At 33.3% G+C, this 22,679-nt stretch overlaps 1 protein-coding gene across 1 annotated transcript in view; it reads left to right on the top strand.

Moving 5' to 3' along the window:
- CSMD3 (CUB and Sushi multiple domains 3) overlaps positions 1 to 22,679 on the top strand; it is a 439,117-nt gene that overhangs the window by 240,997 nt on the left and 175,441 nt on the right. The window contains exons 20-22 of the mRNA XM_059395523.1: positions 19,349 to 19,462; positions 19,961 to 20,056; positions 21,613 to 21,816. Of these exons, the coding sequence (XP_059251506.1) occupies positions 19,349 to 19,462; positions 19,961 to 20,056; positions 21,613 to 21,816 (414 nt within the window). The remainder of the gene's footprint in view (positions 1 to 19,348; positions 19,463 to 19,960; positions 20,057 to 21,612; positions 21,817 to 22,679) is intronic.

The raw sequence follows: 22,679 nt of genomic DNA, 5'->3' as shown, positions 1-22,679 counted from the left end.
GGCAGCTTTAAAAAGAAAGACATTTTTAAAGTATTAATGTTTTTAAAGATAAAATTAATTTTTCTATTTACTAATAGAACATGCCTTTTAAGCATCAAAACTCAAGGAGACAGCAGGTGCCTGACATCCAGTGAAGCCTTCTCTCAGTTTTATTTCTCTTTCCATGGTAATTCAATGGCCTATATACTAATGATATGAATTACCTTAATATCCATGAGGTTAGGAACTGGCTTGTTGACAGTGATATTTGAGTTATCTTCAGAGTTTGCTCTTGGGCTGGGAGAATTTGGGCAGCTGCACAGACATAGTCCACAGGAAAAAAATAAAAATAGAAATTGATCGCTTTCCCAACTAGAATCCCTGTCTCATTACCTCAGGTGGAAGTAAATATACACGCATGCTCCCATGCACACATGTGCACACACAGACACACACACACACAGCCCTAACAATTAAATTAAATCCCCTTTTCTCTCTCTTGACAACATTAGGTTGAATTGAGTATTATCTGAAATCAGCAGTTGCCATCAGTTGAAATTCTGGAAAGGAATAATGCCTGGCATAAGGCGGTTTACCAGGTGATTTATGTGAACCATTTACTATTTCTCCTAAGATACGTAGTGTCTGGTTCATAAATATGCATTTATAAGTCCATATTCATATAATCCCATATTTTGAACATAAAACTGGGTTCATTTCTATGACTTAAAAGCCAGTTTCTCTCTAACCTCAGTAAATAAAAATACTAGTTTAAAGGAGCAACTAAATAGAGCAATTATCAACTAGATGTTTGCATGCTTCAAACTGACCCTGAGTGCCTGGCAAAGGTAGTGATTAATATAATTGATTACATATGAGTGATTTAATTGCATTTGTGTAACTTTTTTTCAGTTTATAATATATCTGAAAGTTATAGAGAGAAGCCCTGGGGTTGGTGATAACAGTTTTCTTTTTTTCCCACTTAGTCTGGCTTCTGCCACTCTTCCAATGAATCATTTTATAGCTTCTAGATCATTCTTGGATTTGTTTGGAGAAGAGAGTAATGAGGGAGGAAATAGAGAATTGGAGTTGCAAAAGTGATTTTAGAAGTTGGAAAACATGGTATATATAATGCAAGTACTCCTATTCAATAAAGTTATGTTTGTTTTCTTCCCTGCCTCAGATATGTGGGCAAAAATTTAAAGACATTCTAAAAGGTATTTATAAGACGATTTTATGCAGGAATTATTAGGGATAAATAAAGACACTGACCTCACTTTCCAAAAATGATCGCTATTTCATTGGCATTAGAAGTACATAGTTATTGCTGAGAATTAGGTTAATATGTATTATTTTAAACTACTCAGGGCACCAAACTTTTTTTCTTTTTTTAATTGGACCTATTGCTGAAGTACAGAAACTTTGACCTCAAATTTGTTATTTCTTCGTAAGGCTCACGGAATAGTGGTTTCTTAGTGAATTTTGTTTACTGAAAAATTATGGATAATTTTTAAACTTTAAGTTCTTTAAAAAAAGAGAGAGAGAGAGAGAGAAAGTCCCTGGTGACCTATGCCAACAGAGGTTACATACTTTCATGTTTGTAAATGAATTTGTTACTTTGGAGATTTGGGTCCTAAAGGTGTTTAATTACAGATTCCCAAAAATATTAGTAAGTTCACTGTGACTTTAGGGTTTCCCACAGTTTTTGATGATTAACCACAATTTCTTTTGAAACTCTCTGCCTAAGATGAAATCTGTGTAGGAAGAGAGCATATAAAGTCATTCTTATGTGTTTTCATAGTAGTAGCGCAAAAAATGTTCTTGTACCTTTATTTTATTCCATCACACGGTGGGGTCATAGTACTCATTTTGTATACCTCTAATTTAGTGCTTACTTACTGTCTTCTATGCTACACTGTCAGTTCCATGCATGAGACTTGTAACTGTGCCCATTGATTTTACACTGGTGTCCCCAATACCTAATGTAGCATGAGTGCCTGTCATCAAGGATTACCTTTAAATAGTAACAAGAGCAATATATGCAGATCAGAGTGGATGGTGCAGGTATTAATATCCAGGAGTTCAAGTGGGTTAAAAATGCGTGGGGTTGTATGATGAAAATTCAGAAAGGATTCGTGTAGGAGATAAGCCTTGCTTCCTCTTGGCAAAGTGGTAGATGTCATATAGTTAGAGGGGAACAGGGAGGGCATTCTGAGCAAGGAGTAGCATGGAAGGAACGCTAAAGAAAAAAATCTCCACCATTAGAATTTATCGTTCAGGGTGGTAAGTAAGGAGAGATTGTTGAAGGCAAGGATTGTATATTGTGAGCTCCAAGAATATTTGTTTATATGTTATAAGCACTCAATAAATACTTGTTAAATAAAATGATACTGACTGGATTTCTAATCTGTCCTTGAACATAAGACCAGGGTTTCAAGCCTATTTTTTCCTTAAGTTAAGGAAAACTTAAGATCATTTCCTTAAGGAAAACTTAAGATCATTTGTTTGCTTGGTCTATCCAAGTTTTTACCTTCTACTATGAAATGATTTTACATCTCTGTTTTAAGAGTAAGTTTTGTGTGTACTGGAGTTCTTTTTTTTAATTTTTTATTCTTTATATTCTGATTTTAGCTTGGATTTTAGTACCTCCAAATTCCTTTTCCAGAGAGTGAACTACAGGTCAAAACTCTAAAAATTGGAAAGCAGTTATTATTATTTAATGAGCATTAATAAAACATCAATATGGTTTATTGTTCCTATCAGAAAGTGAAAAAAGTATCTGTAAGCATTTTTCTTAACAGAAGTGGTGGTGGTGCGCATGAAACTTTAGGTAAGCTTTAGAAATGAGACGCCAGGGAAATAACTGGGTGAGGGGCAGGATCTGATGAAAATACCAAAGTATTCATGCAGCCCATCTGGTCATTTCCACAGCTAAACTGTCACATAGGGGAAGTGACGTAAGTGGATTTGTAGTTTAGATTACTTACTTCCATACAGGTGTGGAGCAGGAAGTTGACACAGGGATGTCACAGAGAAGGTGAGAGATAATGTGAGTCCGAAATGAGGAGGTGGTGATGGGAATAGGGAAGAGAGGGGGTGGTCAACTAGAATCAAGACACATTCTGAAGATAGAAAGTAAGAACCTGTGCGCTTCTATGTACATGTTTTTAAGAAGGGAGAAGTACGGAAACAGCTCCAGGAAGCAACACTTACACCTCAGGACCTAGCGTGGACACAGAAGAGGTCATCCTAAATATTGTGAAGTGGATTGGGTAACTAGGCAAATACCTTTCCTCAAGTGAGGAGAGATTTGGCAGAAGACAGGCAGCTTGTCTTTATTTGACTGGTGGCATCTGTACTGCCTTCGTAAGGACATGAGGCCATCAATCTCGAGTGAACTGAACTAAATACCCTCATTTTTGCTACCCCTTTTAAGCAACTTGTGACAACTCCATTTATATTTAAGGAAGCTCTGTCAGATATGATTGATAATTGCTTAAATAATATTGATTGTTTGTGAGACAAAACAGAGAAAATGAAAAAGGAGAGCCGTGCTGACGCACCCTTTCTCACACCTGGTATTTGAAATGATTGCAAGGTACTGTGTTGATTACCTGAAAAGAGTGAAAACATTGTCTCAGCACTTCTGGTTTATGTTGGGGGGGGGGCGTTGGGGGGAGTACATAATTGGAGTTTCCACACTCATTGCACAAATAGGTGGTGAGTGCCAGAAAAGTAGGCACTGGGATACACAAATAAATAATTTCAAGTAGTGGAGAAAAAAAAAGGTATTTAAATCAAAATTTCAAAACAGTGTAATAACTTGAAAGACCAGAATAAGCAGTGAATACGATAGAAGCATATTTGAGCAGCCCTTCCTTCAACAAATTCTGAGGTAATGATACTGAGTATTCAGTGTTAACTTCTCTGAGTCTTCAGAGAGACTAGACATTAGCTAAGAAAATGAAAGAGTCTAGATACACAGCATCAGAGAATTTGGAGGAGCAGAACATAATAATTTTAGGAGCTACAAGTGATGGCATCAAGCTATGAAGCCTGGCTTCATGAACATGCAAGAAGAAAAGGTGACAGAGTGTCCAAGAACCACTCATAGGATGGAGTAATTCATTTTTTTTCAGCTTTTTACCTAATTAAAAAAAAAAAAAAAAGGACATGTGATTGATTCTATTTAGTTCCTTTAATGCTAAAGAATCATTTGTAAAAATGTTATAGAAAGTTTGCAATCAATGCAAACTATCTATTGAAATGTATAATCATTTTTTTTAAAGGATTTTTATTTGTTTATTCATGGGAAGCAGAGGGAGAAGGGAGCCTGACTTGGGACACGGTCTCAGGACCCTGGGATCATGACTTGAGGCAAAGGGAGATACTTAATCGACTGAGCCACCTAGGCACCCGAAATATGCAATTAATTTTTATACTCTTTTACACACGCATGCACACACATACACACACACACACACACACACCAATTCCCAGTATTTTTATGTCTTAATTCTATTTTTATATTACTATATATTTGTGCCCTTGATACACTAAAACTGAGCATCCACAATCATTTTTAAAGTAAATTTTTAATAATTTAGAATCATTCTGGTTCACTATAGTTCATATCTCCAACCCTGTTGACTATCTATTCCTTCATTCAAATAGTATCATTATGATAGAGCACTGATTTTCAGGCAAAGAAGCAGAATTTGACTTAGTTCAGTTAATCCATCCTAGGTAAACACCTGCAATTTTTATTTCTGCTTAAGATGTAAATAACTGAAAGAGTACAAAATTTAGTAAAGGTTTGTTTTCTCATGTTTTTCAAAATTACTTTCATAAAAGTAAAATATTGCTCTATTACATCTTTCCTTTTTATACCATAACATTTATTTTCTTATTTTGAACTTTTTACTATTATAATACATGTCATTATACAATGACACATATTATATATATATGTGTGTGTGTGTGTGTGAGTGTGTGTGTGTGTGTGTATACTATTGTATGTATTTTGTATATATAAGCATATATATTATACAAACAGTGTAAAAAAATTTCACTGTATTTCTTTCTGGTCATTATTATCTATTATTCACTTTCTGATTATTAATGAAAATAGTTTTATCATATGGAAGAAGAAATGTGAAAAAATGATCCAGTCTGTGTCCAGTATACTTGATATGCCATTATTTACTACAGTGATCAAAAGTGAGTATGAATTTGAGCTACACAAGTTCCCGTAGGGGTGATCTTGGAACCTTAGTCTCCTCTTCCTCAAAATGAAGGTAATAGTGCCTACTGCTCAGGTCATCATAGGTAAAACCTGACAGTGTACATCAATCTTCTGCCAGCATAAGTAAGTATAGCAAATGTGGCCATAAAACAATGACAACACGCTTCATTTAGATTTTTTTCTCACAGCTCCTTTTTGCCCTCCAATGAATCTAAATAAATTATCTAATCCATCAAATAGTCCAAATTAACCTGAAAGAAAATTTGGAATTCACAAATTGAAGTCAGAATATCTTTTAATACACTATATCTATCTAAACATGAAAAAATGTATAAAAATGGAATTTTGTGTAAAATTTCTAATAGCTCTGATTCTCAAAACTTTAATTATAAACCACATGTATTTTTTACATGTGGTTTATAACCCTTTTACAGCATTCAATCCAAAGGTTTTCAGGATCTCTTGTTTACTTTGGAATATCATATATAAAATAAGTTATAATGGTCTAATTTTACCTGTGAATTCTTTGCTTAATGGTAAGTGCTGACTGGGGCCCAGCATAATCTAACTGTAAAAATTCTCTAACAATTAACAATTAAGAAATAAAATTTAGGGGCACCTGGGTGGCTCAGTGGGTTAAGCCTCTGCCTTCGGCTCAGGTCATGATCTCAGAGTCCTGGGATTGAGCCCAGCATCTAACTCTCTGCTCAGCAGGGAGCCTGCTTCCCTCTCTCTCTCTTTCTCTGCCTGCCTCTCTGACTACTTGTGATCTCTGTTGAATAAATAAATAAAATCTTTAAAAAAAGAAAAAATAAAATTTAGTTATTTATTCAGCATAATTGATATAAAAGAATCATGTAAACAAAATTCTTATTAAATGAAAAATAAAAAAGAAATAGAAGAGTGGAAATAGGAAAAGAAGTAAAATTTATCTGAGTGTAATTTGGATCAAGGTCAGACATACTTGGGAGAAGTTGAATAATTTTATGGAATTACATATTGTATCCTTGATTTCCAGGGGGACTTTTAAAGTCTCTACTAAAATAAGATTTCATTCACCTGGGGGGGGGGGGGGGGAAACCACAACAGAATATTCCATTTGTGTTTTGAAGCTAGTTACTATGGTTTTGTAAACTATTTAACCCATATATAATATAAAGTGATTCACACGCACAAGTATTTTATATCTTTATATGTTCTTAATAAATAATAATGTGATTATAAATTAGTTTTAAATATTTAATTAAGTGCATTACTAATTATTCTTTGTTACGGTAATAAAAAACAAATTAGTAAATAGCTTGCTCTTTTTTTGAAGTCATATTTTTAAATTATCTTTGTGTCTAGCACTGATCAGTGCTCTGAACAGTTAACTTTTCCTACAAGTAGTTTGGGAAGAACTGAGGTGATGCTATTTTAGCTTGTTTTGCATTCAGATACAAAATGATTAATTTTCAACCATTTTTCCATTGAAGACAATCCAAAACACATTTTTCACACAGCTTCTTTTAAAAGCTAAATGCTTTATACAGGTCTTTGAATAAATTTTGCACGTGTAACTTAAAAGCTTTTTTATGCTGTAATATGAGATATTTCCATTGGAATTGTAGCTTATTAAGTAACTTAGAATATTTAGAAGGATTCTGACATATCTAGACAACCCACGAAATTTGAATACAGCAGTCCCCCTTCTCCATTGTTTCGCTTTCCACAGTTTTAGTTACCTGCAGTGAATTGTGGTCAAGACCCAGAAGGTCCTATTTTGAGGTAGTGTCAGAAAGTCAATAATAGCTTAAGGGTACATCACGCCTGCGTCATTCACCTCACCTCATCTCATCATGTAGGCATTTTATCATCCCACATCGTCACACAAGAAGTCAGTACAGTACAATAAGATATCTTGATAGAGAAAGAGAGATCACATTTACATAACTTATTACAGCATAATGTTATAATTATTCAATTTTATTTTTAGTTTTCTTGTTAATCTCTTACTGTGCCTAACTTAAAGTTAAATTTATCATAGTTAATATGTGTATATTAACCTACATAGTTAATAATATTGTAACAACTTTGTATAGCGACAGATGGAAGGACTTAGTTATGGTGACTAGTTCATAATGTATAAGATATTGAATTCCTGTACTGTGCATAGCACACCTGAAATATATATTATTGTATGCCAGTTGTTCTTAAAAAAAAAAAAAAAAAAAAGAATCAAGCAGTGTTTTCCATGCAGGAGTAGTAATTATGTTATTTATGTCTAGGGTCTTTGACTTTTCTTCTCCCGATGAAGTCCCAAATCCTGCCGGGTATTTCTAGCTGTTCTAATTGGAGCTTAGCATGCATGTTCCTATAGGATTATTGTTACAAATCATTCAACCATTTTGTACTTCAGTTACCTCTTCTGTAAAACAAAGAATTGAGACAGATTATGAAATCTTTTGTACAGTTAAAATATTCCATTATATTCATGAACTACACAGATTTTAGATCAAATTGATCTTCTGAGTTAATCTGGGCACCTGTCATTTTTACATTGTTTTATGAGAACATACATTTTAAAGTCTTAACAGTCTTCTGATAATATTTTTGGAACATAATTCATTCATCAGTTGTAAATTGTCCCAATATGAGAACAGAGACAAGACAGGTCTCCACTGATCCTTATATCTAATTTTCCATGAGATCTAGTTCTACATTAACAAAAGGCCACATCCACAAAGTAGGATTTTATTAATTCAGTGAAAAGTTGTTTAATGTAATATATCCATAAACTTTCTTAAAAGGAGCTAAATTTATCTGTATGTACAAAGTTCTGGGTCAGGAGGCAGATAACAATAGACTTATGCATCAACCTCAAATATCAACAGGTTCATTGTTTATCAACTCGTGATGTTATTAATCCAAATAAATTTTATATGTGCACCAAGTGAAGGAAAAAAAAATATCTCAAATTTCTTTCAGCCTTGTCTGTATACCTAAATGATTTTCTGGTCAAAAATCTTTATATGAGAAACAAATTTATCAATATTTGTCAATATCAGAATTTACCAATATATCTAGAATTTCCATTTGTAAGTTTCTCAGCAACAGTATGGTATTTTGCACATAGTAAATAATAACTAACTTAATAATGGTAAGGGATTTAGAATGAAGTTCTGGAAGAATATTAGATGCTTTTGATAATAGTATTGCCAAAAATCAGTGATAAGTTCAACAAAAATGGTGGTAAAAATGTTAAAACCGCAATAGTGAGGAGCGTCTGGGTGGCTCGGTTGACTAAGATGCTGCCTTTGGCTCAGGTCATGATCCTGGAATCCCTGGCTGGAGTCCCATGTTGGGACTCCAGGGAGCAGTCCCTGCTCAGTGGGGAGTCTGCTGCTGCTTCTTGTTCAGCCCCCCCACTCATGCTCTCTCTCTTACTCACTCTCTGTCTCTCAAATAAATAAATAAAATCTCTTTTTAAAAAACAATAATAATGAGATAAGTTACTTTATGTGTACTAAGAAGAAGAGTAGCTGTTTCCAGACTAGCATAAAATATTTTTTTCTATCTTTAATTATGGACAATATAATAGTTTGAGACAATTTCTGAAGGAAAAAAAAATAGCTATAGAAGAAAAGTCTTTTGGAAAACTGAAACAGTAAATAAGACCAAGACCAGTTTCCCTCTAGCAGAATTCAGTGTGTTCTTTGAATAATACATATCCTGTAGATTAATTTCATTTTTTTTAAAGATTTTACTTATTTATTTGACAGAGAGATCACAAGTAGGCGGAGAGGCAGGCAGAGAGAGAGGTGGGGAAGCAGGTTCCCTGCTGAACAGAGAGCCCAATGCGGGGCTCAATCCCAGGACCCCGAGATCATGACCTGAGCAGAAGGCAGAGGCTTAACCCACTGAGCCACCCAGGTGCCCCTTATAGATTTATTTCAATAACTCTTTTATGCTTCAATATGTGTATATGTATTCTCTGAGGAAGGTTAAAGGACTAAAAGGATATTTTTAACACCTGATGATTTGGACTAAATGAATGATAAGGTGTCTACCAAAATTGGTATGCTATTACTCTTATTTGATTTCATTGTTAAGATTACTACTATTACTACTATCATATTTGGTAGAGTTAAAAAAATAAGGCTTAATTTGATTTATTTATATAATTATATATAGAATTTTTTTAAAATAAGAGATTACAAAGGTCACAAGGTATGGTGTGTGTGTGTGTGTGTGTGTGTGTGTGTGTGTATGATATTGTGTTTATTAAGCACCTGCTGAGCGAGATGCTATAGAGATTAATCTTTACAACAATCCTAGAGTTGGTACTATTTTGTAGTTTAGGAAAAAGATTCAGGAAGGTTTACTAGCTTGGTGAAGGTCATACAACACCGAATAGCAAAGCTGGTCAAATCCAGGTGTATAGAACTGCAAATCCCAGATTTTTTATTACTAATATTTTATTTTGTAAATCATTATGAGAACAAAAATTATTTACCAGATCCTCTTGCCACCCTTCTTCTTCTTCTCACCCTTCTGCTTCTGCTTCTTCTTCATGCAAAAAGGTGGTTTTATTAAAGCACAGTACAGGACCAATGGGCAAAGAGAGCTGTCCCTGCTACTCTTCTCAATTCTAAAATCTACTGCTAATAACGTCTGAGTCTACAGGATATATAATACCTTATTTATTAAGAAAAAAAAATTTTTAACTGAGAAATTCTTTTAAAATGCCCTATGATGAACCCCTCCATCTGTCATCCTAAAGTAGATGTAAATTTTTCCAATTAGAGAATTCTTAGGCAGGGGATCTTTGAGAGTTGAGGGGTTCGAGGTGCTGAGCCTGCAGAAAAGGCATGGCATGCGTAGGAGGCAATATGCAGAGTGTAAAGAATTCAGTGAAAGCAAGAATTTGAATCCAGGCTTAATGCTGAATCGTATGTGAAAGTCCCTTAAATAAAACAGAGAAACAAAATGCTCTGATTGAAATGGGATTTCAGAGGATCAGGAATTGTATCCATATAGCAGCACCTCCAGAGGTGTTCGGCACAGAAAATAGCTTGTTCATAGTAGCTTCATCAAATTAATTCTCAGAAAAACCTAGATGACAGGAAAATTTGATCAGTTGAGTTTTATCCTACTTCAGTCTTCTGCCTTCAGAAGACACATATTTTTCCACAAGTATATGACATCTGGAATAAGATGGGGGTCAGAGATTTCATACATTGGAAGAGGCAACCAAATAGAATGTGTGGATCCTGTCTGGATCCCGAGTTAATCAAATCAATTATAAATATAAATATATATATTTATATTTATATACACACGTACATACATACATATATACATATATATGTATACGTATATTTATGTGTACGTATACATATATATATATATATATATATGTATATATATATAAATATATTTTTTTGAGAGGAGAGAATCAGGAAATGAAATCAAGAACTGCTTATTAAATTATAGAAATTATTGTTAGTTTTATTAGATATAGTATTTAGTTGTGGTTATTTTTTAAATTCCTCATTTGTTAGAAGTAATATTGAAGCCTTTATGAAAAGGGAGTAGGATATTGGGAATTGCTTTAAAATATTCCCAGGTTGAGGATATATGAGAAATGGGAGAGAAGAAATGAAACAAAATTGGACATGTTCAAAAGTGTTGAAACTGGACGGATGGGTTCATGGGTGTTTATTTTACTAGTCTCTCTACTTTGTATATGTTTGGAAATTTCCATAATAAAAAAATTCCACTAGCTCATGTTATAGTCCACATGAGAATATTTTCCTGACCTAAATCTGTCTGGCCTCATTGGGATTTGGCAGATATATTCTGCCAAATGTGTAGAAAAAAAGACTTAAGAATGGTTAGAGGAAAATACTCATCCAAATTGAAATTGAGTTCAAAATAAAAGTGCTAATAAAATATTGTAACACTTTAAACTTTTAATTTTGCTTTTCTGTTTTAATTCTTTTAAACATGCAGTAGAATTGTTTATTGTGTTTTTCTTGATTTCATTGCTTTTTGAACACCAAATTAATTTTCAGCTATTGGGAAATGTTACAACTGCCAAATTGCAGATAAGCTGCTGGCTTGCAGTTGAATAGATATTTGTTCCTGAAACAATTAAAAAAAACTGAACTACATTTGCTATAAGGGTTTTTTTTTTTTAATAATGCCCATATGTTTAAAAGAAGTTATAGACAGTTGAAAATTTGTGATGAGCAAATGGTCACAGTATATACACCCAGCTTCAGAGAAGCCTGAAAGTAAATACCATGGATTTAGTCAGTAAACCTAGCTTATAGATTGGTACAGGTATCACACAGGAAACTGCTAACAGGAAAATAAATTATCCTGTTTACTGTTACAAATTCAAAACAGGACAAGATTTCTGGAGCTACTTAGGTTACTAGATAATTGGGTACCCTGGTCAGAAACATGATTTTGTTTTTTAAATAACATCTTTTCCTGATTATTACAAAATTGCAATAAAAAGATTTTGGTATACTTCTTTTCAGAACCAGCATGTTTTCATGGTAGTCTATGAGATGCTGACTAACGTAGCTGTTATTTGCTCAAGGGCAAGATTGACTGCAGGACCTATGGTAGAGGCAAACTTCTATCTGATTTAAATAGCCCATAGGTAATTAGTGTGATTCACATGACTAACCTTAACTAAAACGCTATCTTAGTGTAAAGCACCTCATTGTGAGTTAATAGTTTACTAGTATTGTATTATAATAACCATAAGTATTTGGATTCTAACTGATATGTGGAAAATGTGAACGTTTCCAAAATACTGATGAAATTCTCAATTATTATTATATCAATGCAACTTCTACTCAAACTTTTCCAGTGCTAGATGACTTTATTTTTTTAAGATTTTATTTATTTATTTGACAGTGAGAGAAAAAGAGAGAGAGACAGTGTGAGCGAGAGCAGGAACATGAGCAGAGGTAGTGGGAGAGGGGGAAGCAGGTTTCCTGCCAACAAGGGAGCCCGATGCAGGGCTCTATCCCAGGACACTAGGAGGATCATGACCTAAGCCAGGCAGATGCATAAGGACTGAGCCACCCAGGCACCCCATAGATGATGTTTTGAAAATAAGTAGCACACTACTTTGATTTGGGACTGATTTTAAATGTTCTGTCTTTTGGTGCTTTTGAATAAGTTGTTAAAATATTTCACTATATATATATATATATATATACACACACACACACATATATATATATCACTTTATGTACTATATTATGTAAAAATATTTCACCCTATATATATGTATTTCATAAAATTGAGGTTTTAATTGGATACTTGTAATCATCTTTAAATGAGAATGATTTTAAAATCATAAAGTATTCAAGTGACCATTATATCCCAAAAGCAACCTTGGAGTTTTTTATACAATAAGCAGTTTCAGAGTCAGAGCATATAGAGAAAAAAGAGTACTGTATATATATGTTACTAAAAGGAATTATTTTGCATACATGGACATTTCTATAATATTGTCTTGAAGTATTCATATGATTGAAAAGTATGAGACAAAATTCATATAAAGGTAGTGAAACATTTTGGTATGTCACCAACAGTCATTTTTTTATGCTTGTACACATAATGAGGTACAGTTGCAAATACATCTTCGATGTGAGTCTCATTTCTGTTCTGCTGGTAGCGTGAGTGCACATGTGTGTTTTCTTCTGTGCCGTGTTGGTGAATAAAATGCAAGCTGAGCAAAACAAGGGGGGACTTCTTTACAATTTTTTCACAGAGCAACTAACCAGCTGAGTGCCTAATACAATCAAAATGAACCCTAGAATACAAAAGAATGTATAGATTTTGAAAAGGATAACAGGCATGTTGAGAAACATGCCGAGATCTAATAGGAATTTACAATATTTTTCTTTTCCTTTTCCTGCCCAGATTCCCCTCTGTGGGGAACTATTTCTTTTGTGATAGTATTTCAATGCTTTTGCAACAGAGGGACTAGGACTTAAGATGAAGGGAACAAACTAAAACAAAAGTAGAACGCTCTCTCACCTTGCTCCCTTTTTCTTAGTCCATATAGAAAACTACTCATCCTACTTTCATAATCCACCCAGAAGGACACAATGTAAAATCAAGTGACAGAGAAGAGCATAGCCATTTTGAAATCATGAGTTCAATGAACCTTGATTAAAACACCTGGAATGCTCTTCTGACCCAATTAAGTCTACACGTTGTTCTAAATATGCATGCGTGGAAAGGAGAGTATGAGGGGGAAAAAATACGCTATCTAACCTCGACGGTCAATTAACTTGTGCCTCCCACTGAATTTTCAGATTGAATTAGTAGCATATATATTTACAAGGCTAAGATACTAATAGTAGTAACTAATGCATCCTACTGTGTTCAGGTGCTTGTTCGGAGTGTTTTATAAATATCGACGTCCTATGAATGTAGGTACTATTATTGTTCCCTATTTCATGGACGAGGAAGTTGAGGCATGGAAAGGTGAAGAGACTGCCTCGAATCCTGAATCCTAGATTCAGTCCTGAAGTCCAATTCCAGAATCTGACCCAACTCTTCATTTGCTAGTTTTCATATCTTTATAGGGGCATTCCAGACCCATAGATTTGTGATTTTAAAGCATTAGTCCATCTAAATCTAATGACAGTCTGTCACTGCCCTTAGAGACCTACTTCCTTGCCTTCTTCTACCAAATCTGATCCCTTTTACAATCAAAGCAAGTTTGAATGAGACCTGAATTTACCACACACTCTTAGACATTTAATTTTACCGTAAACAGGAATGGTCAGATCAGCTCCTTTCGTCATGGTCTCATCTGAGTCTGAAGGCTTTTTTTCCTTTTAAAACTAGTGTGCCATTGGGATACTCTGTGACTGATTCCTTCCTGAGAGGAAAACAAAATTGACAAAGGCAAAATTAAAACCCTTCTGTGTTTGCATAAACTCAATATTTATTTTTTGTTCGATAACTCCAATCCTAATCACTGAATAACATCAATCGTGTCCATGTTTGGACATATTATCCTCATTTAAAGTTAATTGCTAAATCAGTGAGCCTCTGTACAATGAATGCCCTAGCTAGTTATTTTGATGGTACAAGAATTAAGTGCAACTTCCAAGTTTCTGACTTGCTTAGGCAACGGTGGAACATTCAGCAGCAATCGAGAGTAGAGAACTACTTATTTATGTTCTAAACAAATGCACCCTCCTCTGGGTGCACAGCCATATCGTGCATGATGTCACACCTCACCTGTCTACTGTGCTGTTTTCCACCAAGATACTTCCACCAAGATACTGCAGACTGCTGATCTGCAATGTGCCTTCTAATTCTGGAGATGTGTTAATATTCAGAAATTTCTTTATGCCATTCCAGCCACCCTTTCATCGTTTCTTGATGTACATTTGAAATGGCTAAAGTAAGCAGCATTCTCATGACTTAAGTCTCATGACTTAAACAAATGTGGCTAAAGGAGAGATGGCAGAGTTGGTGCAGAATGAGGAAACAAATGTTTTTTGAAACTTAGTTAAGTGAGCACTTGCATCATGCAAACTGTTTCAGTAGATGGACCCCCGCCTTTCTATCCTGGTTGGATAGAACACTGTAAAAACTAGATGTCAAATAAACTTTGCTTTATCTACAAAGAAAAATAGATAAACACAATGTCCTGTCTCATTCTGAGTTCTTTGCTCATGGGGGAGCAAATGAACTAGGAAATTTTAAAGTTAGGGTGAATAGCCTATCAATCTGATCTAAATGAGAGGTTTTCTCTATTTAAGTGATGTAAGCAGACTAAGTGACATTTAAAAATCTAAATTGTAGGGGTACCTGGGCGGCTCAATTGGTTAAGTGTCTGTTTTTGGGTCAGGTCATGATTTTAGGGTCCTGGGATCGAACTCTGCCTTAGGCTCCCTGTTTCTCCCCCTGTTCCTGCTCTCTCACTACTCTCTCTCTCAAATATATAAATAAAATCTTTATTAAAAAATTTAAATTGTAACTTTTTTTTAAGATTTTATTTATTTATTTACTTGTCAGAGAGAGAGAGAGAAAGCGCGCACAAGCAGGCAGAGTGGCAGGCAGCGGCCGAGAGAGAAGCAGGCTCCCTGCCAAGCAAGGAGCCCCATGCGGGACTGGATCCCAGGACCTTGAGATCATGACCTGAGCCGAAGGCAGCGGCTTAACCGACTGAGCCACCCAGGCGTCCCTATAATTTTTTTTTTTTTTTTTTTAATGCAGCCTAGCACACCTCCTACATGTTGCCCTTCTGTGGTTGGTAGAGGACTAGCTTTTAAGAATGGATTAAATAATTAGCACAGCAATGATCTGCATTAAAAGATGTGCCCAACATGTCCTATTGTTGGTTTACAATTAATTTAATTGGCTGATTTAATATCTTTCCATAGGTAAAGATAAGCTGCCACCTGAATGACTACAAATACAGTTAATGGGGTCTAAGAGAAAAACTCTGGACCAGTTGGCTTTCTGACCCACGTTGTTTCTGGTACCTCATAGAATAGAATCAACAATATTAGTTACATTAACAAACTGTATTCTAGAATAAAATATATGGAAAATAAGAGGCTCAGAAGTAATTTCAGAGATAATAAATAGATTCTTTGCATAGACTGATTTGTAGGGGTATTTTACATGTTTATTTCTGCCTTATTAGGCTTCCCTTTTCTTCTTTTCTATAACTTGCAATAATACACATATAACAAAGGAGTTAAAACATTATTTTTAAGATCTATTATGCTTAAGAAAGGGGAAAAATTTACTGACAGTGGTGCTTCCCTTAAGAAGCAGCTTAGTGTTTATAGCCTATTCTAATAGCCTGAGAACAAAGTCCTTTTGATATTCACAAGCAGATCTCCAGAGAGAGGGAAAGCTGCCCTGGAGCCGAGATGCAGAGAACTTTGTATCTCTGTTGGAAACTAAGAGAAAGAAGACAGAGGGCTCGCTAATCATTTCAGATGGCCTGATCAGCCCAGACTTTGGGGGTTAATTGTAGTCCTAGAAATAAAATGATGGTCCAGTCATTAGACTGAGGTATGTAGATCAGTGTTTTTGTTTTGTTTTGTTTTTTAAAGAGAGTATAAGTTGAGTCCCATGCAAATATAAAGTAAACATGTTATAAAATTTTTTTTATCAAAAATTTTATTTAACTCAGGAATTAAAGAGGGTTTTAGTAAATACTACAGTGGTTTAATATAGAATTCAATAGCCAAGTATAGATCAGTGGATAGAGAGGCAGATCGATACATAGATATATAGATAAGCACGGAATGCTGAAATGAATTTACAGGTCTGTCCATTGGACAATAAACCATTGCATACGCCACTGCCCCCCCGCAAAACACAGGTGACCCAGAAGGGTAGGCTAAAAAACATCTCACCCAACACAACATCCAGTTATCTTTTGATCCATCTTAAAGTCTTTCACAGTATTTTCCTACAAAGACCTCAACCATGCAAAGGGTACAGTTGGCCCTTCAGAATATTTTAGAAGCAGAAGACCTACTGCTGTGTGAATGTAAGAAAACTAACTAAATAAAGACATTTGTGGATGGCCTAGGGAAGCAAAACACAAGGTTTACCAATTAATTTTTGAGGTTTCTAGCTGAGAAATATTTGGTTAGGGCTCCTAACATAATTTAATGAGGCAATACTTAACCTGGTAATGTATAGGAAATCATATCACTATGCAGGTGTTCTTGATTTTTCAAAATACAGAAAAGTTATGCAAAAATATACTTTAAACTTTTACTTTTCATATAATGGCTTAATATACTCTCAGAGTAACTTTTTTTTTCCTAATAAAAGTTATTTTTAAGTTAAGATTTCCATTGGGTAAGTTATTGCAGTTAGAGCCTGTTGAAGAGTAGTAGCTTACTACTAGTTTATAAGTGCTAATGAGGCTAGATTCAACACTCCACTCCTTATCCCCTGCCCTTCTCAGTTCTCCCCTCTGTCATCTCAAAATGAGCACCACCAATTGCAGGCCCAAGTTACTAAGGACACTCCAAGGGCATGCCCCACAGTTTTCATTACTTAACATGATACAAATATGCAGTGTTTACGTCTCTATTGTTAGAAGTTACCCTTTTAACATATCTAGTTCACAAGTGACACAAAATTCTGGTCTGTCTGTAGGAAGGTAATAGTTGTGAACAAGAGTCTAAAAACAAGAAAAATCATTGTTTTTCCTTTTTTTTCCTTAGAAAAACCCTTAGATGACTGTTGTTGTTTTGTTCGTTTGTTTGAAGGGGAGTTGTTTTGTTTTTTGTTTTTTGGGGTTTTTTTTAGATATTGTTTGTAATGTGGTGGTTTGCTTGGGAATTGGGCATGTTTCCTAAGGAAATATTTGAAATTTTTGGCAGAAAGGGTTAAACGATGTTAAATTTAAGTAGTTTCTTTTTCTTATGTCTTCCCAAAAAAGATACAGAGAAAGAATAGTTTATCTACCAAGAGCCTTGTTGCACAGTGTTTTTAGCAAAGTGCCCATCATTAGACTAACACAATTGCGGGGCGCGGGGGTGGGGGGGGGGGCGGGGGGACGAAACTTGGACAGACAATGACAACATCTGCATTATAGTAGAAACTTTCAAAGACACTGTTGAAAACAGATCAAGCACCAATCTAAAAAAAAAAATGCAAAAACACTTAATATTTTTTGGAATATTTTGGAAATGGCTTGGAATTTGGTAGACCAATATATGGGTCTTTTAAAAAGGTCTGGACTGAAATGTCATATGACTTGTAAACTATTAAAAAAAAGTAGAATGCATGTAACTGATTCAATAGAAACATAAATGTGTTTTCATAACTTCTAAGAAATGTTTTCAGGAGGATTATTTATGAAAAATAGCCCAGGAATGTGTAAGAATTGTTCAAAGCAACAACTCTGTCTCTGCTTTCATTTCCCTTTACCTCACAAAGAACTGGACTGAGATCACCAGCTTATTTTAGCAGGCACGAAAGAAAAAAAAAGTGTATCTTTGTTTACAGTATTATGTGTATGTGTTCACATGAAAAACTCAGCATGTTTCAGATGAATTAGGCTGTCTTCAAGACCATCAGAGGATTACCATCACCTTGACTCAAGTGTAAATTATAATGAACTTTAAAATATATATGTATAGTTTAATTACAGTAATGTGATTTTGAGCTTATAAAAATCACTTTGTCTTATCATTATTAAACTTAAAAAAGTACTCTTTTAAATGCCATAATTTTTCTATTCAAAAAGTGTTTTAAGGATAATTTTTTATTATTTTTTTCTTTTTTAAAATAACCCAAAATACAAGCTTATTTCTGCTCTGGAACAGGTTATTTCTTTTAAGTTATAGTTTGGGTCATTTCTACATGTAAAGTTCACATATAATTAAAGGAAAAGTACAAAAAAGAGACCTTTATAAATATCTATTGATAAGTACTTTAGATCGGTATTTACCACGAAAAAACAACCATTTTGTAAAATTGTATATCTCAATAGCTGAGGAATTATAAATTAAATTTCTTGATTTTGGCAAAATATTAACAATGCTTAGGAATCATTTTAAAGTCAAAATGTAAACTAAACACTGTACCTTTAAAGTATCTTGCTGATATTTTTCCAGTGAAATTATTACTTATAGCAGAACAGCATTTTAAAAGCAATCTAAAGAAATCCCCCTAAGTTAAAATATTGTCTATCTTATATAAAAGAGGAGAAAAAAATTAGAAAAAGAGAAGAGAGTCACAAAGTCAAGAGAACCAAACTACCAATGGGAAAAATCAGAGTTCTCGTAAAGTATTAATCACCAACCTTACGGTTTCTGATCTACAGATAAATGTTATACCCATTTAATTTATTTTTAAAAAATAGTATTTAAAAAATTTTATTGCTTTTAGGCCATGGTCATTACCTTATGACCTGAGATATGTGTGTTAGGCATATCAACCAATTGGCACCTACCCTCTTTTAAAGGTAGAAAAAAGATGAGTATTATATTGTAATACTTTGTTCTCTCTCTCCTCCTCTTTCTATTTTTTTTTTTGTTGTTGTTGTTTTTTGTTTTCGTTTTTGGATGGTTGGTGATTTGTTTGCTTCTCCTGGTTCCTGTTGATCAGTGGTGTTTGGCCAGTTTGTATTTTTCCAGACATCACTCCACGATGTTGTTGAGGTGTATGATGGGCCAACTCAGCAATCTTCTCTGTTATCTTCCCTCTCAGGATCCCATTCAGGTATCCTTTAATAGAACTGCCATGCATCAGTTATTGATTAAAGACTGACTTTGATTGGTATTAGAGTGAAAGTTGAGATTTATGTCATCCATATGAAAAATAAACTGAAAATAGAATCACTCTTTATTTTAAACAAAAATAGAAACACAGTAGTAACTCAAACGCTTGAGAAAAATATAACCAACTATTTTGGGGGATTGTAATCAAGTAAATATAATATTTAGTCACTGAGTCTGTGGTATTTAATGTAATATAAAATATTTAAGGATTATTTTTGAAATGAGACAATATGTATCAAAATGTAATAAAAGCCTTATGGTAAAAAGGTTGAGATTGAAACTGAACCCAAAGAAAATATATTGTCAGAGGTAGGCTATCTTAAAGTAATTTGATAGAACATAGAGTGACATTTTCAAATAACAGTGTAAATTAATATAATTTGTTAGGTTTACTGAATGAAATTATTTATGATATCTTAGTGTTTGTTTTGTTGAGTAGGAGAATCACTTCCACTGAGTTCAGGTAATCAGATCACAATTCGATTTACTTCAGTTGGACCAATAACAGCTAAGGGATTTCACTTTGTTTATCAAGGTAAGTGACCCTGTAGCCTAGAAACACACTAAGGAATGATATCAATTTCCTCATGCTATGTTCAGAATTATTAATGATGAGATCCTCATAACCATATAGGAGAGATCAAAGTTGGTTTTAGTTGTTTTTTTTTTTTTTTTAAGTTTCACCCTGTTCCTCCCGCATCACTAGAAAACTGTTAATTTGACCAAAGTTAAAAGGGACCTTTTGTTTCCATCATCATTCTCAAGTATGATTTCCTTTCCTTCCAACATATTGTTTTCAAACATTTTTTTCTGACAACTCTTCACTCTCTGCATCTTCTATTTTTCCCATAGCCTAGCATTCTAAATTAAAAATGTACAGCATTTTGTGCTGATGTACTTAGACAAGCAGGGAAATCATTATTTCATTCTAAAATTTTAGTTTTTCATTCTCTCAGGAGATTCCAAACTTTCTTCACGGCTATTAAATATTTTTGTGCAATTGAAAGCTTATTTACACAGTTTCTTCTCGCCTTTTATAGACAAGCTTCAACATTATCATTAAAATATTAAGGGCTATAATTTGAAACATTTTGTTTTAATTGTGTATGAACATGTAGTATTTATTCTTAAATGTAACTTGAACTTTATTTTTAAGAAATTTATAAACATACATGATTTGATACTTTTATTAACTTTATCCCATTTATAATGTCTATAATATTTTACTGTTTCATTTTTAATAGTATTCCTTCATTAAACAGTATATGATATTATGAACTTAAAAAGGCACTATTACAAGTCACATAAGAGGAATCAGTCTATTTGGAATTCATCATATCATTTTTTGGGCTGTTGTCAAACTCTTTAATCCCATCTGTATGTGTTTTAAAAAGAAAAAACATCCTGTTATCATTCTATTTTACTAAACCAAAAAAAAAAAAAAGTCACAATCGAAGTACATACCTATAAAAACTAAAAGCAATTTCAAATTTGATATTGTATGATTATTAAATAAAACTTCTATTGTTGTTAATCTGTCTGACTTATACTTAGCCTTGAACATAATTATATTCAATAACAAACACAATTTTGAACAATTAAGTTTGTGAACAAACTGTGAAATTAGTACAATGTTTATTTTCTTTTTTAAATCTATGAAATACTGAAAAATAAAATGTGACATTACCTCATGTAACCTGACACATATTGGAACATGGTATACTAGTTTAAAAAGAAAAAATATATCTTTCAGTCATCATCCTGTAAATGGAAATACCTAATCCAAACTATTTTGTTATATTAATGAGTTTAGTAAAACCAAAAAAAAAAAAAAAACTTACTTGATGTTGTTTAAAGGATTAAAAGTAAGATTTTTTTTAAATTAAAAAATCTTGATGACAATAGCAGTATTCATTTTAAATTATATTTTTTCTGTATGAATATTAGAACTTTTAGAAATATATTCAAGTTGTTAATTTCAGTGCTGATAAAAAGTAAAGATTTCTTTGAAATTTGTTTAAATAGCTACATTTTGAAATCTGCATTTCTCTACCAAATATGAAATTAAAATCAATAATTATTTGTACACAGCTGTTCCTAGAACAAGTTCTACACAGTGCAGCTCTGTGCCTGAACCAAGATTTGGAAGAAGGATTGGCAATGAATTTGCAGTTGGTTCATTGGTTCTTTTTGAATGTAATCCAGGATATATTCTCCATGGATCCATTGCAATTAGGTGTGATACTGTGCCCAATTCTTTGGCCCAATGGAATGATTCCTTACCTACCTGTATTGGTGAGTATGTAAACTTGAATGCTTTGTGACTGTACATATTTTATATCAAAATTAGTTATCTTGCATCTATCAATAATTCTATTTTAGATCTAATAGTTATACCTTAATTTTTAAATATTGCGTTAGTTATGATGTACCTAAATAGGACAAGCAAATATGGATATTTGCTGTAGTTCAGATATAATGTGATCAATGAAGAATATTTTGTATTGAATTAGCTGGATAGTTTCCTCATTTATTGATTTAGATGTATGAAGATATATGCACATATTGCCAGTAACACAAAATTTGAATGCTACTAATATGGGATTGTTGAAATAAACATCTCTAAAATTTTATGCAGAGATTCCTAAGCCAGTATGTAAAGAATTTATATATCTTTTAAAGATCTCAGAAGCTGATTTTTTTTTTAACGTATTCTATTTTGGTATCAAAAGAATTACAAAATATGCATTAGAAAATAAATCTTTTTTTCCTTTTATCTATTATTTGTAAATATGTGTAAAAAATACAAAATAAGAGATCTCATAAGTCTAAGTGATACATTTTTGATGAGTGGAATACATACAGTTAGCCAGAAATCTAATTGTTTAAAACTTCATTTTTGTAAGACTGTATCTAATTTAAATTGGTAAATAGAATATACACTTTCTAAAATTATAAGCTCTTAATCCTGTCAAATTATATTAAACAGATTAAAATAGTTCCTAAACCACAAAAAATTTAGAATTTTATATTACTTCAAGTTCATTACAATGACTTTTGGCTCTTGTATAGTTCTATAGATATGGAAAAGGTATGCTAGGAAGTTTATTACTCTTTTGTCCGGAGAGCATATCTGAAGATTATTTTCTTTGATTACA

This window comes from Mustela nigripes, chromosome 3 (assembly GCF_022355385.1).
Source record: "Mustela nigripes isolate SB6536 chromosome 3, MUSNIG.SB6536, whole genome shotgun sequence".
Lineage (NCBI taxonomy): Eukaryota > Metazoa > Chordata > Mammalia > Carnivora > Mustelidae > Mustela > Mustela nigripes.
The sequence above is the reverse complement of the archived record's forward strand: the minus strand, read 5'-3'. Positions and strand labels throughout refer to the sequence as shown.